This window comes from Dermacentor andersoni, chromosome 3 (assembly GCF_023375885.2).
Source record: "Dermacentor andersoni chromosome 3, qqDerAnde1_hic_scaffold, whole genome shotgun sequence".
In the NCBI taxonomy this organism is placed as follows: domain Eukaryota; kingdom Metazoa; phylum Arthropoda; class Arachnida; order Ixodida; family Ixodidae; genus Dermacentor; species Dermacentor andersoni.
Window position 1 is genome coordinate 12,661,181 of NC_092816.1, and position 17,570 is coordinate 12,678,750.

General features: G+C 42.2%; 1 protein-coding gene across 4 annotated transcripts in view; it reads left to right on the forward strand.

Moving 5' to 3' along the window:
- Positions 1-1,863: 1,863 nt before the first annotated feature.
- Positions 1,864-17,570, forward strand: part of LOC126520936 (solute carrier family 25 member 35-like) — a 31,469-nt gene continuing 15,762 nt past the window's right edge. For 2 of the 4 annotated variants that reach the window (XM_072287066.1, XM_072287067.1), the window contains exons 1-2: positions 1,864-3,076; positions 6,954-7,172. In XM_072287066.1, the coding sequence (XP_072143167.1) occupies positions 2,702-3,076; positions 6,954-7,172 (594 nt within the window). In that variant the 5' untranslated portion in view covers positions 1,864-2,701. The remainder of the gene's footprint in view (positions 3,077-6,953; positions 7,173-17,570) is intronic. The other 2 variants (XM_072287068.1, XM_050169768.3) reach the window with 2 other exon arrangements.

Consider the following 17,570-nt stretch of genomic DNA (forward strand, 5'->3'; position numbering starts at 1 on the left):
TTAAGACACTCGAACCCACGAGCTTTCGTGGGAGTCGAACCCTCGACCTTTGGCAGGACCAAAATTCAATGTCACCAAAATTAATGGTGCCACCATTGATGGTCGAAACAACGACCACTGGGGGAGCAGAACCCACGACCTTTGGTATTACTTAGGGCAAAGTTAATTAAGGCACAGTTAATTATGGCAGTTAATTAAGGCACTCGAACCCACGACCTTTGGCGGGAGAAAACAAGTAGTAGGAAGTAACAGCACATTCCAATGAGAATGTCAAGTAATTTAATGAATGTCTCGTGAGCGCACAGGCTCTCGCCTTTTTCGTTTCGGTTTCGTTCAGGAGTGAAAAAAATTCGTAACATTCCGGTTTATGCCGGTTCGCGCAAAAATACAGCTTAATTGTTCCTCTGGTGTTCGGTTGACTTCTGGTTCACTACCCTACTCGTAAGTTCGGCTCCCATCGGCCGCAAGTTTTGTTCCATCTAAAGGAGTATTGACGTATATTTTCGAAGTTGTAGAAACTGCCACACGCTTCTCGCACGTAAAAGGTTGACAGTTAAGCAAGTATCACGGTTGGGGAAACACTTGTAAGAGGCTCTAATTTGATATCAGAGTTGTTCTACAAACACAGACCTGTTTGACGACTTGATGACACAGAACAAAGCTTGTTCTCCTAAGGGCGGAAAAAATCTTTAGGACAGGAAAGAGCGTCACTTGCAACTAGTTTATTGAAGGCAGACGGGATGATATTTATAGGCGAAGATGGCCATGCGCACACATACGCTTACGCACAGTACTCACACAATTATCCAACCATACAGTGCAGAAACTGTCGCTCAGTGCTTCGTAAAGCAACAGATGTATCGCTGACACAGACGTTATTTCCTGTCCTAAAGCTTCTTTCCGCCCTTGGTTGTGTCAACTTCGGAATAAGATGAACCAACTAGCCAAGCAACAAGTATTGATAAGAACAAAGTTTGATGATGTCATGTAGCTCATTAGCACGGCTTTAAGTGAAGTGATGTAGGACACAATAAGGCTATGTATCATGACGTTGCTAATAAAGAGAATTTTAGCCCATCTAACCACAACTGTCGACGTTAATGCGATTAGCATTCAATCGATGTAGCGACACGCCATATGAACCTGTAGTGGCCATAGTGAATTTTTCATTGCTTCGGGTTCTCTTATGTACGCGAATATTTCTTTAATGGTTGCGAAAATGTTGGGTCTAAATATTAATGCAAAACGAACTACTAATGATGGAAATGTTTGCACAAAATGACGCAAATGGAAGACGCTCTCTATGCACTTCTCTGCATCTCAACGCTCCTTTCAAGGTAGAGCGGATACTGCTTTAGCGGTCGTGGATCATTGAACAACGACACGTTGTCACTGCCATTTTCTTTATTCTAACATATCAATTTGGAGAAAGTTCAAGTCCATGGCTGGGCGGAGCATCGTGCACAGCGCACCCACCTCTTTGCTGCCGAAACCGAAACTAGTGTAAAAAGTAATTATTATAGTGTTTTGTATAGAGCAAAAGAGTCTCCAGTGTGGTTTTGTGTGATTTATATGCTTGCACTTTCATTTCATGGAACATGACGAGTGAAAAAAATTGGCGCGCCTCGCGGATGCCGAAATTCGTGAGGTTAGAGCAGTTAGAACGTTCTTATAACAATGTTTAAAAAAAGCATAACATTTAAAACTTGTGGTTTTTCTATTGTTTATTTCGTTCTTACTTTTTTATAGTATAAAAATGCGACACTCAATAATATAACAGTAAATGGCTCCGCCTAAAAAGTGAAACCCAAACCAAATAAAATTTTGTATTTGCGGGAGTTGGTTGCAGAGGGCGCAACAATCGTTTTGCGGAAGTGATAGGGAGCGCGATTAAATGCCAAAAATTTCGCGTTACTAGGTCAGTAGATCTCATTTGCAAGCACAATTTCAGTCTGTGTTTTCAGACGTAGCCGTTTACCATTATTCGGAAATGCCGAAATAACTTTTTGTTTTCCCGACTCGGACACCAGTCGACCGGGGAGCCAGCAACTGCACGTGTGCCGGTGATGTTTTGTGGTAATTATTACTTTCCTGTCCAAAATTGACGAGACTAAAGCGATTCCCACATGCACATTTATTGATAGGAGCAATTTATGACTGTGCCAGACCGCACTAAACTTTTGGTTTTCAGAAGAAAGTGAGTTCCTAACAAGCTCTTGAGGTGACGTTGCGCTCGGCTGGGTCAAGTTTTTCATTCATTCTCGCTTTCGCTCCAGCTATCTCTGATATCTGTCGCGACCGCGCCTCCGCAGACGTAACAAGGATGTTTCGATGCAAGCCTGCGCTTATCTTTCCAGCTATGCATGAAATCGGACCGCAACCTCGTTTATCGTAAAGAGATCCTGGGGGCTCGCCGCTGCTATATATACCGTCCCCGTGTCCATATAGCGGCTTATGCGTCGCGGAGTCTGACGAACTGAATAATTGGAGCACCTGTCTGTGCTCGACACAGCCGATCGCCTTGTCTTCCTTTCCGCAAACGCTCGCACTTCTTTGTGGCTGCGGGTGGTTGTTAGGCACAGCAGCAACACCCTCAGCAGGCGGTGAGCAAGGGACTCGGCAGCGAGATCACGCGTGGGAAATAGCTTTAGGTGCGGGCCGCTGAAGGTTACCACTGCCTTGAGCCTCAGCGGCACGCAGCATGGAATTTTTGCTTGGCGGACTGGCCGCGTGTGGTGCTGGCTTTTTCACCAATCCTTTGGAAGTGGTCAAGACACGTATTCAGTTGCAGGGCGAGCTGCAGGCTCGCGGACACTACACAGTTCACTACCGCAATGTGTTTCACGCGTTCTACGCCATCGGCAAGCACGACGGCCTCCGGGCGCTGCAGAGCGGCCTGTCGCCGGCACTGTGGTACCAGTTCTTTATGAATGGCACCCGCCTGGGCGCCTACCACATCATGGAAGACCTGCAACTCACCAAGAACAAGAACGGCAGCATCAACGTGCCCTGCAGCATCGCGGCTGGCGCCGTGGCCGGCTGCGTCGGCGCCTTCGTGGGGAGTCCCCTCTACCTGGTGAGCCTCCAAGCAGGAGCGGGCAGATTGCGTGCATTGCTCGAAGCATCGCGTAATCTGCATGTTTCGGGCATTATTGTTATGGAATGGCATATTACAGATTTAGCATTGCGTCGTGGGTAGCTGCTGGAAATGGACCCTACTGTTCCATGATATGGAACACGTTAGGTGCAGGTAGGGAAAGGTTCAATGCTGTGAGCATTATATATATATTAGAAGCTTGAGGATGCTTTAATGCACATTGTTGAAAGGTTGCTGAATTTTGTGTCACGAAAAAGCTCGTGCCTGGACGTGAGGCAACACGGCGGTCGCATTTCGATGGGAGCGAAATGCGAAAACAACCGTGTACTTAGATTTGGGTGCATGTTAAAGAACCCCAGGTGGTACACATTTTCGGAGACCCCCACTGCGGCATACCTCATAATCAGAAAGTGGTTTTGGCACGTAAAACCCCATAAAAAAAATTGAGGCAAGCAGTGCTTTATAGGGATGTGCAGTGGTAGCCATAGGAAGAAAGATGGGTTGTTAACGCATATCCTAGCAAACGCCACTATATGCAGATTTTTTAAATAACCATGTTCCAGACAGGAGGAACACCAATGTTTATTGTGCATCTCAGGTCTGCATTTGGGGAAGGGGCCTAGCCTTCGTGGTCTTTGTTGAAAGGCCAAAGCTTCCCCATGAGTAAGAGCGCCTGTAGCTTGAAGCTGTTCTACGGCTCCTGTAGCTTGCCTGGTGACGAAGCTCATGAAGGTGAGGGCTGCTGTTGCTCAACGAAAGTTCTGCTGGTGCCCCTGTGTGGACTGGTTGCATTTGCATTGGCTTTGAAACTTCTCACAACAAAGTGTGCAAATTCAACAGGCAAGATGGAGCATTGAAAGAATGAATACAGGTTTTACTTACAACATTGTCGTGCATTTGTGCTTTTTCCTATGAAATTCCAAACCAGCTAAGCCCTCAGTCTGTCCTGTAAAAGCTCTTGCAAAGACTCTTGCATGTCCCAAGACAATGTAAAGCGGTGGCCTAACGAGTGCATTGACTGCCAGTTTTGGTGCATTATAAAGTTGTCAGCTGGGTGAGTTGGTAAGAATTTATTGATACACTAATTTTCTTTCATTCTCTCTTTGTCTACTGTCTGTTGAACATTTCGTGTTAGTGAGTTTTGGTTAATCCTGAGTGAATAGGACCAATTGTTGACCCAGAAAATGCAAATATGCGCTGTGTGTGTCCCTTTGTGTCTTCTCTTGTCCCGTCTTTGAATCGCGCTACCATACTCCCCTTGAAGATGCATTACCAACAAGCCCACATTGCAACCCTCGTGCAAATATGAGTCGGCAAAACAGGACCCCTGATCATGTCACATGAGTATAATGTGCAAGTGAGGGTAGTCTGCCAGGATGTTTCTGAAATCGAATTTTCCTTCATTTGTTCGAGCTTTTTCATTGCACTGGCTCATTTTCTGGTTTCAGCCATGTCTTTTATTATTATTTTTTTTTGTAGAACACCTGCGCGACCATCATCTGAACTTATATTGTGGATTTCTTTTCTTCTGTTGTTTATCGGGGTAGTGCCCCTGCACCTGACTGAAGCTGCTGGCTTGGAAAAGCAGTATGTCTTTCTTTAAAGTATAAAAAGTCTGTGAATAGCTTAATTTTAAGCCCCTTTAATGTGTATGCATGTGCATCTCCTATGTCTTCCTTTCTATGTTTAGGCTGCAAATGCTGCTTGTACATATTTTTTTGTTTGGTGTTTCTTTTTTTTATGCGCTAGTGCAATGTCCCCTTATACGTATATATTGAAGCCTGCTTGCCAAAGCTCACTAATATATGAAGTTGCAATGGCATGTGTGTGGCAAAAAATGGGAGACTTTGAAACTGCCATGTCATGGTTAGATCAATAATAGCTGTGTTACAAGCTTATCTGTTTGGGTCTGTGGCACCTTATCCTACTCCTTTCAGTAGATAAGAGCTGGATGTGACACTTTAGTCCTGCCTTTAGCTTGTGGGCAGCTGATAATATCCTATCTCTGGACTAAAAGTGGCGTGATTCCTTGCATCACATAGCAACATGACTTGCTATTTTTCCTATGAGCTCTTGAGAGCAAGTGTCAGTATCTTTATTTACAGTGCTTTTGAAAAAAAAAAAAAAAAAAAGACAAGTGGACTTTCAGAAGAGGGCATGGGGAATTTTTTGACGTCTGTTCTAAAGAGAGCGAAGTGAAGTGTGAGGAAAACAAGTTATATAATAATTTTGCGCTTAGAGAAAAATGTCAATTTTTAAGTCTCAGAGCAGGAGAAAATGTTTATATTAGTTGTAAAATGATTGAAATATATTTATTCATTGCAGTGTGTGAAAGTGCACATTTCTGCAGGGCAGTTATGTGTGAAACAAGGGTTTCATTTGTGAATGCTTTTTTTTTTGGTACAGTTTCTTGCATGTTTAAAGAAAGGTGCAGGGAAAAGAATACTGCTGAATTTGGTGAGATTATTTTATATCTGTTGAGTATTTGGATACCGTTTAGTTAACCAGCATTCCCTTTACAGGTGCTTCTGAATAAGGTTGTCTAGTGCTTCAGAAGAAAGTGCAATGCAACAGTTTCTGGTGGAATTCTCATGCTGTGTAACGTTCAGTACAAGTGAAGTTGCATGCATTAAACAAATAATGCAAATGACATGCAACAGTACCGTCTTTGGACATAATGTGCTGTAGCAGGTGGCCAACAGCTTCTGTTCATTCCCCAGTTCAACAGATTCCCCAGATTTAGTCGGAATTTACTGGCATGGAAACAAACACGAGTAGACAAAGTTTAGGGTGGTCTGTAGATTTCTGTTGACTCTGCAGACATCTTTATTTGAATTATGTAAATAGAAATGATCTGTTTGCAATTATTGTACTGATCTAGTTAATATTGGAATTATTAGGCAAAGCATGTGCAGGGTACTCTAAACTGTGTGACCTGTAAAAACTGGAGTGCTCATTGTAGTTCATAGCACTTTATTGTTCAGCAATATGAAACACCAGTGGACATGGACTCGATAGTGAAATCTCTTATTCTTAAATGCAGTTCATCAACTCTTGGCATACTTTCCTGGTAACATTGCATGTACAGTACCTTTTTCATTCTGGAATACTCAGCATGACTATGTGTACATGCAGTAGCTCTTAAAGCAGGGTGCATGCTAAAGAACCCCAGGAGGTTGAAATTAACCCGGAATCTCCAATTATGGTGTGCCTCATAATCATATTGTGGTTTTGGCATGCAAAACCCCAGAATGTAATTTTTTTATGCCCTTAAAGCAACCACAAGGTTATTGCTGGAAGGTAAGCTTTATTCTTGGTGAAGACATAGCTAAGGAGTTTCACTTGAGACCAGCTCAGTCTTATAAAACATTGGAAAAAAATTTGATTTGGTAATGCAGGAGTAATGTCACAATAGGGAAGTCGCTGCGCTAACTGATCCAATGCAAAAGCAAGTTGATGTTAGTGCAGGGCTGGATTAATCGGTAGCTATGGCATTCTGCTCTTAAGCACCAGGTCATGGGTTTGATTCCTGGCCCCAGCAGCTGTATTTTGAAGGTGCTTATTTTGTGTACTTAGATTTAGGTGTGTGTTAAAGGACCCCTGGTACTCTACTACAGTGTCCCTCATAGCCCACGGTGCAGTTATGGGACGTTGAATCCTCTCTCCCCCCCTCCACAGGCCCGTACACAAAGCGGTGTATGTTATGAAGACACTGCATAAACGAAATTTGCGCAAAGGTCTCCATTGCTAAGATAGATTAGCATTTCACTGGGTTGCACATTGACAGACAAAAGATATTGTTGGCATCTTTTTTTTCTACTGCCTTTCTTTTACATTTTGCACATTCTTTGTTCAGGTCAAGGTGCAGCTGCAGGCACAGTCAGCAACGTCCATAGCTGTGGGCTACCAACACAACCATGAGGGTATGCTGGCGGCATTTCTGCGCATCTACCGCAGAGACCACCTACGTGGCCTGTGGCGAGGTGTGAATGCTGCCTTGCTTCGAGTCTCCTCTGGCTCAGCGGTACAGCTGACCACATTCTCCAAGATCAGGTCTCAGATCAACCACATCGCTGTGGGTATTCCATTGCTGCTTGTCCTACAAGTCTACTGCTTCTCAGCATAGCACAGCGTGTCACTTGTTTTGTCACACGTTTCCTCTGCAACCTAGTGAACATGAAAGGCAACAGGGACTTCTCTAATGCTCGGCATTGAATGCCATCTGAGCTTAATGTAATTTGCCTAGGTTCGTTTCCTTGAAAGCTAGAATGCTTATATGCATGGCAGAGTGTTCTTTCCCTTTATTTTACTTTAATATATGTTTTTGGTGAAAGAATTTGCTGTGAAAATATTGCACTACATACGGAGACACACACCACAAGCACACATTTTGTGTTATCTGTTTGTGTGTAGTGTTAATTTATGCGGCAAATTCTGTTGCCAAAGGTAGACCAACCAGTCAAACAAGACATTCTGGTCAGCAATATCTATTCGGTAACTTTGCTTAAAACATGTTTATTTCTTGCCTGCATGTCACATGTTAAACAGTGCAACCTGTTTGAATATGCATGAGATATGTGTATGTGTAAGTCAAGAACTGCAATATTACATGTATTCTCCATAGCTTTGATATTTTCGTTACATAAATTATTTGTGTTATATATTTTACCTGCCTCAGGGCAGCAGTGCTGGTCTTGTATGGAAGATTCAACCTGCATGGTTCAAGGGTTTTACAAGGTTCAGTTACATGGCTAGCTGAATAGAACAGCTGATCTGTTGTAGGCTTGCACAATGTGTAGAGTCCTAGTGATCCTTTAGGAACAGTAGTGTTTCCAACGGCTGCAGTCTTCTTTGTTAACTTTGTTGCTTTTGTGGTTTGCCATGTTGCTGGTTAGAGAAGAGTATAATAGTGTTAAACTTTGCCAAAAAGACTGTCATTACACTGATGATGATCTGTGATGGCTAATGTCTTTTGAAGTAAGTGAGCAGCCCCCTCTGCATCCCCCCCACCCTCTTGAAAGAGCACCTATATATATATATTTCTTGACATGCTCATTAAGGTTGTGAATATGTTTAATGATGCCCTTGCTACATTTACTGCATATGTGTGAGTAAAGTGTAACTACAGATATCTGGAAAAACAAAACCTAGAAACATGTATACTACAGTTGATCCCAGATATATGAAACTTGGACATATCAAATTATTGTCTATGTTAAACAGTCATAACATCCCCTTAAAGATTTCTTGCAAATTTAATACATTGAATGCTGCTCTGCACCCCTGCAAGTGCACTTCTAATGGGGGCCTTGAGCACTTCTCCCACTTTCTGAAATATTCAATAGCAATACTCAATAGCAACACATGCTTTGGAGGAAGAATGAGCAAGTTGTGTGTCTGTTTTGCTCCCTGCATGTATAGATAACTCATGCAGACAGCAGGCGTTTGTTATCAGCAAGAGCAGATCACAACTCTGCTTCAAGAACATCAAGGGCCTCCCAATCTGATGCTCATTCAACAAAAAGCATGAATGACACTCAGTCTCTTTAGTGAGTGGTTCTGAGCATGGGATGCCATACTGGAGATGTCTGCGCTACTGGGCTTGTTTTCTTGTAAAGCAGGTGTTTATAAGAATGTAAGGCGAGGCTTTTCTTTTGAGGAACCCATATGGGTTTCCTTTGTAGCAATTGCTACGATTGGGTAGATGTCTCATTTACCCTTTATTAATTACTTCTGTCCGCCTTGCTGTTTTCTGCAGAACTATTACGCCAAACCCTCGTCTTTGCTTCGAGTTGATGAATTCGACTTCGCCCTACCATCTGCTAGCTGCTTGGTTAGCTCAGATGGTAGAGTGGCTGCCCCGGAAAGGCGGTGGTCCCGGGTTTGAGTCCCGGACCAGGACGAATTTTTCTTCAACTGTGAGGCTTTCCTTTCGAGGAACCTATATGGGTTTCCTTTGTAGCAATTGCTATGATTGGGTGGATTTCTCATTTTCCCTTTATTAATTACTTCTCTCCACCTTGCGGGTTTATGCAGAACTGTTACACCTATATAAGAACAAAAAAATCCAACCCCTACCACCACTTCAATCCATTACAGCTTGAATTTAACATTCTGAGGGTCAAAAAGAAAGTGTCCCCATACCTCGTTTTTTTTATTGCAGTTTCCAGTAGAAGGAAATGATTAAAAACTCGTGAATACAGAAAAAAAAATCTTATCGCAAGCAATATTCTGTCTAAAAAATGCTTGACTCGCACCAACAGCATACAAAAATATGCATGTACTCCATGCCTACGATAAAATAAAACATAGAGAAAAATGTCTTGCAAAACTTATGGCTAACAATTTGTTGTCCGAAAAACTCATTTCATCAGAAGAAGAAACGTGTCAGAAATGAGTCGGAAGAATAAACTTTGAGCAGTCGCCGTGAGAAGAGGCACTGTGCATGGCCATACCAAAATTGCAACTGCGTGCAATCCAGTGTGTGTGGATAGCAAATTGCAACTGAAGACAAAGAAAAAGAAAACTTGTTAGTATCTGAACTTTGGCCACACACGGCTATATCTAAGCTACTGGAAACAAGATAACCTACCATGCTGGCTTAGCAGCTATGGTGTTGCACCGCTAAGCACGAGGTCGCAGGATCAAATCCTCGCCATGGTGGCCACAGTTTGATATGGGTAAAATGCAAAAGTGACCGTGTCTTGTGCATTGGGGGCACGTTATGGATCCCCTGGTGGTCGAAACTAATCTGGAGTCCCCCACTACGGCGTGCCTCGTAATCAAATCATGATTTTGGGATGTAAAATACCAGAATTAATTCATTTGAAACACGACAGCGGCGGTTGTAAATGAAGATAGCCCCTCCTCCACACACGCTTTGGAAGTAGCAGATCACGTGCATGACCACGTGAGCGAGCGCTTGGAAATAAACAAGTTGAGTAGTGTGCCTTGGTCAGTAGAAATGCAATTTCAAATGACTTTGGGCAGCTCCATAGACATGGGAGTACTTCTCCATAACCAGTAGTGTTGAATATGCACAGTATATTTTAACTTAAAATTGGCACCATACATTTAAGTAAAAAAACATGCAGGATGGATTAGCGGCGCCTTACCTCTACAGCGAAAACCTTCAGAGCGTTAAGAAAAGCACCACATGTCACATCCGCACTTCATGGAAAGACCAGGGGACATGTGAGGCATTGCTGTGCTATCTGTGGGCCCATGGTCCAAACTAAGCGATTTGTCCACGCAGGGTTACACCTGAATCGGAACAGACTTGGATGTTCTGCAAGCTGAAAGCCACTTTTGAATCTAACAGCATCTGGCAGGTCAACTCAATGCTTAAGTATGAGAATAGGCTATCTTGTCAAGGCATATCCATGTGCAATTTGCAGTACAAATACTTTAATGGTGGCACGTTGCATATCCACACATGCTTGTTTGATTCTGTCCTGCACATGTTTTTAACAAAAACATCAGCGTGTGTGAGGGGCATTGTGGTGTTGCAGACTGGCGATGTGGGCTTTCAGGGTTAGTGTTACGATAAGGGCTGCTATTTTCTAGTGATGCCATTTGCCAATGCTTAGCAATGTCTTTCGGCATCGAACATGGCCACTCATGAATGCGAAAAATGCCGAAAGGCATCTCAAAAGGGCATCCTTACAACATAGCAGCACAGTACGTCAAAACATGAGTGACTTCTGAGGTATGTGCAAAATATAAATAAACTTTTGTGCGTTTGACATGGCCTTGGAGAAACAAATCTGTAAATTCCTAGTTTTGGCAATCTCTAGGAACTATCAGAGACGCGTGTACAAGATTTTCAGAGAGGCATATATTATACTTTGAATAATATTATTGATATATCGAACTATTTCATGCACTCTTCGAGTTCTATATATTCAGGATCAACTGTAGTATGTTCTTGCAATGTAAGTTCGTAGTTACGAGTCAAGGCGGTGTCTGTATTCTTGGCGTCATTTTTCTTTAGACTGTTCACTTGACGTGTATGTGGGTGTGTGTGTGTGGACTTGCTGCACTTTGTGTTGTTCTGTGGTATTATTAGCTCCTTAACAGTAATTCTCCAAGTCAGCAGTTGGAAAGATTTGCCACTACTTTTCATTTCGTCAGTAGCCTCGGCATCACCTAAAATAATTCTAAGCTAGTGTCCATGCATACCATAAGTATCTGCTGGTAAATGGCCTGGCTGTCTCGGGTGCCTTTGCTACACACCAATGTCGTAAGCAATATTGTTTGCTTGGCCATTCATCAGCTATTGTAGGTATTGGTCCTGAACGGATCACTTGGAAAAGCACTGCGAGAGGACAAGGCGAGTACAAAGTGTCAACTGTTATTTTCTTTTACAAAATGTTATCAGACAGCACTTCTGTGTGTTCAGCACACAATCACCACATGCATGTGCCTTCATTTGCAGCAACATTTTTAGATAGTGCATGATTGCATGGGCATACTAACGCGTGACCACGACATTCTTCGTTGTATGCCTCCTGCTTTGGTAGTCTTCTGTTCCTTGAACAAGGTGTCTATAATGGACCAGTACGTCACTTTGGGTGTGCATCTAGGGTGGCTCAAAGGAACATTGGAACAAGTGTGCACCATACCAACATGGCATGTGAATTCCCCCTTTCCTACAACAGTTAAATGACAAGGTGTGGAAGCGATGTAGTTGGGCGTTCTGTTGCCAACTGCAAAAAAGAGGTGCCAAATACTGTTATATATATACTAGTTTCAGGTGCACGTTAAAGAACCCTAGGTGACCAAAGCTTTCCGGAACCTTCCAATACTCATGAGCCACTGTGCCGTTTTGAAACATTAAACCCCACAATTTTTTTAACTGCCAAATGGAATAGTTGGCGAACAACTCGTCTATCCTAATTATCCCTCTTCTCAAAGAATGCACCATCTGGACACCTGGCCGTGCAGTAAGCCAATGCAATCAAGATCGATGTATAGCACCGTGATCGTGGCAAAAGATCTGTACCAGTTAACAACAGATTACTGAAGCACTGGCAATTAATAAGAGTGCATTGGCTTCAGAATACAGTGGAACCTCGTTGATATGTTCCCATTGCGTATGTTTTTCCGGCGCCAACGTTCGCATTTGAGACCACTAAAAAGGACGCAATAGAGTTACTCATTCTTTGCCAGTTCATACATTCCTGGAAAACACTATTTTTTTTTTCAGCACCAGTGTTCAGTACGTCGACCAATTGCGATCGTATGATATGCGTTCCAGTCGCTAGATTCCATACAAACAAGGAACGGCGCGAGGTGTGCGCGATCGAGAACAGGAGCTGCCCATCTCGCGTGAAAATGACAGCGTGCAAACTTTCTAATTTCGTTATCAGCAGATCTCCGCCTGGGTCGTCGCACATAGCATTCACAGCTACCGCCTCCAAACCTATTGCGATAAGCATCTTCACCCATCTGTTTTACAGCACGTGGTGCGTACTGCCATTGGTAGCGTACTGCGTGCTTTTAGTGGGTGATAATCCATACGTGCTGCTGTTCCCTGCTGCAGGTGGCGTTTGGCGGCATCCGGCATTGCCCACCAACTAGGTTTCATTTCAGTTTCCTGTTGCTCCCTTAAAACACCACGCAATAGGAAAATAACAAAATGAGTCTCGGGCCACTGGAGCACATCGGCATCTCTTGCCGCAACGATTTGCGCGATGCTTCGCATTACGTAGAGGTCCACAATAGTTGAGTCTATCAAATTTTTTGGTACTTTGGATGTTACATTTTCCTGGTTAGTATGTTTTTTCTCATGGCCTTTTCCGAAATGTATGAACTAGGTTCTACTGTACCATCTGCTGCTTTGAGCAGCAGAAAAATATATCTTGCACTGCTGCTTCCATCCTGATTAGCAGACACAGTGACAGTCCAACCTTGTTATAATGAACTTTTGAAGTTCCCAAAATTGTTCTTGTAGCCTAAGTTAAGCTTGTACAAAAAACAAATTCTGAACAAGACTAATTCAGTCAATGTCAGGACAACTACTTGGTCTAAACAAATCATTTTTCTGACTTTGATTGACGATGTGCTGTGGAGAAGCCTGCTGCATGTGTCTAAAGTGTATATTCTCCAATTGTGGAGTATTGCATATGTCCTTTGTGTGCCGATGCAGATTCGGTGCAGCTACAGATGCAGATACAAATTTTAATGTTACAATACTTAGAAAATTTTGACAAGAATTTGGTATCCCTAATAATTTGAATCCAGTATAACAAGTTCTGACAGTTCGCATTTTTTCATGTATAACGTGCACCAAAAATGATAAAAATATAACGGTAAAGTTGGTGGGGGGCAGAATTCCACCATGAGGTGTGGTTCAGGTCAGCGTGGTGCACACTGCACTGCCCTGAATCTCAGCTAGCTCAGCTGCATGAATGCTAGCTCCAAAATGATCCGATTCACATCATGTGACTGATTTGTCTGTGATCAAATCTGACGTGTGCATCCAGGTTTATTTGCATCTCTGATGAGTGAGTTGGGGAACAGAGAGCAACAGGCAGAAGATGTACGACATGGATGAGCTAGTCGTGCATCCGCTGAACGGAGACTGTTTTCACAAAAGTTCGAAGCGTTGCAGTTATTTTCGTTGGCTATACACGTGGATTATTTAATACACTGAAAAATACTACTCTCTTACCCTCCCATCATGTCTAAATGCATGTAGTTTTCTGTGACCAAAACAAATTTGGTAATTTCAGACACTGCTCCCAAATTTGTTTTGTTGCTTATCCTTTGCTAGTACTTTCTTTTATGTTTCATGAAAGTTCTATATTCGTATGTAGACATGGACAGCTGATGGCTAGCACTTGTTTTGTCTTGTACTCTCCATGTGCTGTTTCAAGCAATACAGTTTCTACGTGTCACTTTGCAGAATAACCAAGAGCTAGCTGCTCTTTCCTTTGCCGAGTTTTATCAGTGAGGTTATTACTGCACCTGACATGTCCAGCATTGAGATCACACTTTTTAGTACCGTAGGAAGAGCATTCTTGGTTCACTATTGTTACGGTGTTCTTGCAGACATTTCAAAAGAACTTCGTATAAGCATTCCAGCTATGTTGGAACAAGCAGTCGGAAAAATAATTTCTGTGCTTCTCGTTTTAGAGGATTGTAGCGCAATGAAAACTATTGTTCTTGTTTTTTATGTTGTGCACACTGCACTTGGTCAGTGCAAATAAATGAATATGTGCACAGTCGACTTACGTTAATTGGCCCTGACGGGACCGACGAAACTGGTCAAATTATCCTGTAGGTCGAAATGAACAAAAAAGCAAAAAAAAAAAAAACGCCGGAACATGTGGTTAATTTACTTGACAGTATTTGCCTTTGATGTTAGCTTCGCCACAATACAGTTATGTGGCGAAGCATACCAAACAGGGAAAGGGGTCCCTGTCAGAGATGTAGAATGTGTTCTTTAATTTACACGTGTTCAGTATGAGCACCGAGATGCCTAATAAGTTTACTGGCAGGCCTTTAGAGCTTCAGAAAGACCCGTGCTCTTTTGTTGGCTGTAAACGTTCCCTGAACTTTTTGATTTTTTTTTCATCTTGCCACTTTCCCAAAACACGGATGATTTTTCTCTGCTTCTTGGTACACGGCGTCTGTTTGCATGTATTATGAAGGAACGCTTACTGGGCCCCGTTAACAGTCACGTATACGAGACACGCATGGTGGGGGAAACAAGGGCTCAAATCGCCACTGAAACTGCTCTGAATGGCTGCCAGTATGCTTATTTAGCATCTAGGTATTTGTACTGTGACTGGAGAGTGCAGTGCACGGTATAATTAAATGCTTATGGATGGAAAGAACATTATTGTTAATCTGGCAAAATTTTAACGACCTTGGCTCAGGGCTGCAATCGGGCGACTTTAAGGACTTGCCTAGTCGCCACCTCTCGGGTCCGCTGGACTGCCCACTTTATCTTGAAGTTGGAGCTGCGCAGAGTGGTGGCCCACTTCGACGCAAGAGCCAGAGCTAAGTCCAGAGCTACTGACATTTTAGCTGATATAACAGGACACTCCCACAACATGTGCGAGAGCGTTGCTCTAGTTGCCTGACATAACTTGCAAAGAGCACTCGGGTATTGCGGGGGGAAATGTGCCCCAATCACACCGGACTGTCCAGTGATAACAGCCCCTTTCCATTCTTGGTATGCTTCACCGCATGGCACAACTGTATAGCGGCGAAGCTGATCAGTCAAGTTCTAATTATTCGGCAAAGGCATATTTCGAGATCGAAGTAACGGACGTTTCATCCCATATAAATGTATTGGTGCCTGCTGGGACCTTTTGTTTGGATCGAATTTTCTGAAAAATTGAATGAACCAGAATCAAATAATGGAAGTCTAGGTATAGTTAAAAAAAGTTTTAGGCAACAAGATCAAACATGAACTGAATGTTGAAAGTAGAAAACATCTTTCTGGAGCATAAATTTAGTGGTTAACTCCAAATCTTTAGTGAGGTTACAGTGTCAGTTTGTACTGGTATTGCCAAGAATGAATCTTTATTGCCCATGATTGTAGATTGCATTTGCTTCACTGCCACACATTCAGACAATACATAATTATTTTATATACATATTAAAAAAAATCTCTTGGAACAGGGTCTTTTAGACCTTTCATTGAATACAGTAGACTTTCGTTATTTCGACTCCGGTTAATTCAATCCTGGCCGAAGGTCCTGTCGGCACCCATGCATTTCTGTGGGCCCAAACTTTTTCTTCTGTAACAGCGCTAAGGACAAGGACGATATGAGTGCACATACGCGACATTGAAATGCTGTTGAAGAAAGAATGTCACACCAACTTGCCCAAGCTTCAACAGTGCCCAAACTTTGGTTACTTCGATCCATAAATGGTCGTCACCAGATCATTCGAACTTGGACCAGTCAGCATGCACATGCCTGATACCTGTAATGACCCCATTAGTAACCCCTTCTACTTTGTTTAGAAGCTTTAATGTCATTTCCATGTCAGTCTTCTACTTTGGACAGGCATACATTTGTTTTGGTAGCTTGTTAGAATGGGAAAAATACTGTTGTCAAATGAATCTGTTGTGTTCTGGCATTTTTCCTGCATCTTGTTTAATTTGACCTACCAGATAACTCAATCAATTTTGTCGATGGTCGAATTAACGGGAGCTGATTGTACAAGGGATAAACAAGGTATATATTTTTCCAGGTAGCTCAGTCGCTGCGATATTCTGCTGCTGAGCACAAGTAGAAGGTTCATTTCTCGGCTGCTGCAACCACATTCTGATAAAGCAGAATGAAGAACTTGCTCTATGGGTCAGATTAATTCAGGCCCCCTCCATTCTGATGCCTAATATGTGCCCCAAAGTGTAGTTTTCCAACTTTTAACACCATATAATGATCTGCATTTGCCGTCGAATTGTCTATCCTAGTCTGATTGTCCACATGAATGTTTATCTCTAGCTGTAGAAAATGTAAAAGCCAATGTTGAAAGCTCTGACTAAACGTTGTTATTAATTCACTGTGTACAGACCTGTGTACACAAAATTTTTGTATTTATTTACAGAGCTAGTTTTGAATCAACATTTCTTACATTAACAGCAGTTGATCCTTGAGAATCCTCACTTGAAGTCTGAAGCAAAGAAATTAGTTTCTTCTAACTATGAATGGGAAGGGCTGAAAAACTCGTGAGTGGCTATATTTGAACAGTTTATTATTCAATTTGTTTTCATTACCTGCCAGGGGAAGCTTAAGCTTGAGTCCTCCCTTATTTAAATACATATGAAATGGAGCAGGGCTCTCTTTAGACATTCGCTTGATTAACTGATATTTATAAAGTTTGTTGCTAATGTTGCAAATTCTAGTGACACTTACTTGGTTCTTAATTCAAGGCTTGAAATGTTGTGCAGGTGTGGGGCCACATAATGAAATTTCAATCGGAATAAATAAATAGAAACATTATGCCTGAAGTTTAAAATTTGTTAAGTTACAGTATATGTAAGGAACTTCCTTCATGTATGATTTGCCGATGTTCACTTTCTGGAGTCATATGTAATGCATCAACTTTCTTATAATTTAAACACACTATTAAATACTGTTTACAGAACTGCACTATCTATTTTTGTTGTAGAGTGATGAAGTTGACTTGATGCACCCATTTCTTTTCTTAATCTTGCCCGTTTTTTTTTTTTTTTTTTAAAGAAAACTGAATAGGAAGTCTACTACCTACAGTTGCTAGAATATGACCTTTCCTTAAATGCTATGAATTTCAATCAAATAAATTCAGCAGTTGCATAATGAGTATTTGAACATTTTCCATGTATTCGCATAGTGCTGAAACATCCTCTTATGACGAGAAACTTTTTTTTTCAAAAGACGTACAGTATTGTGTAAAGTGCATTGATTATTGCATGAAACACATTCATGCAGAAAGTGAGAAGAATGGGGGGAACTGGAAATGCCCGATTTAT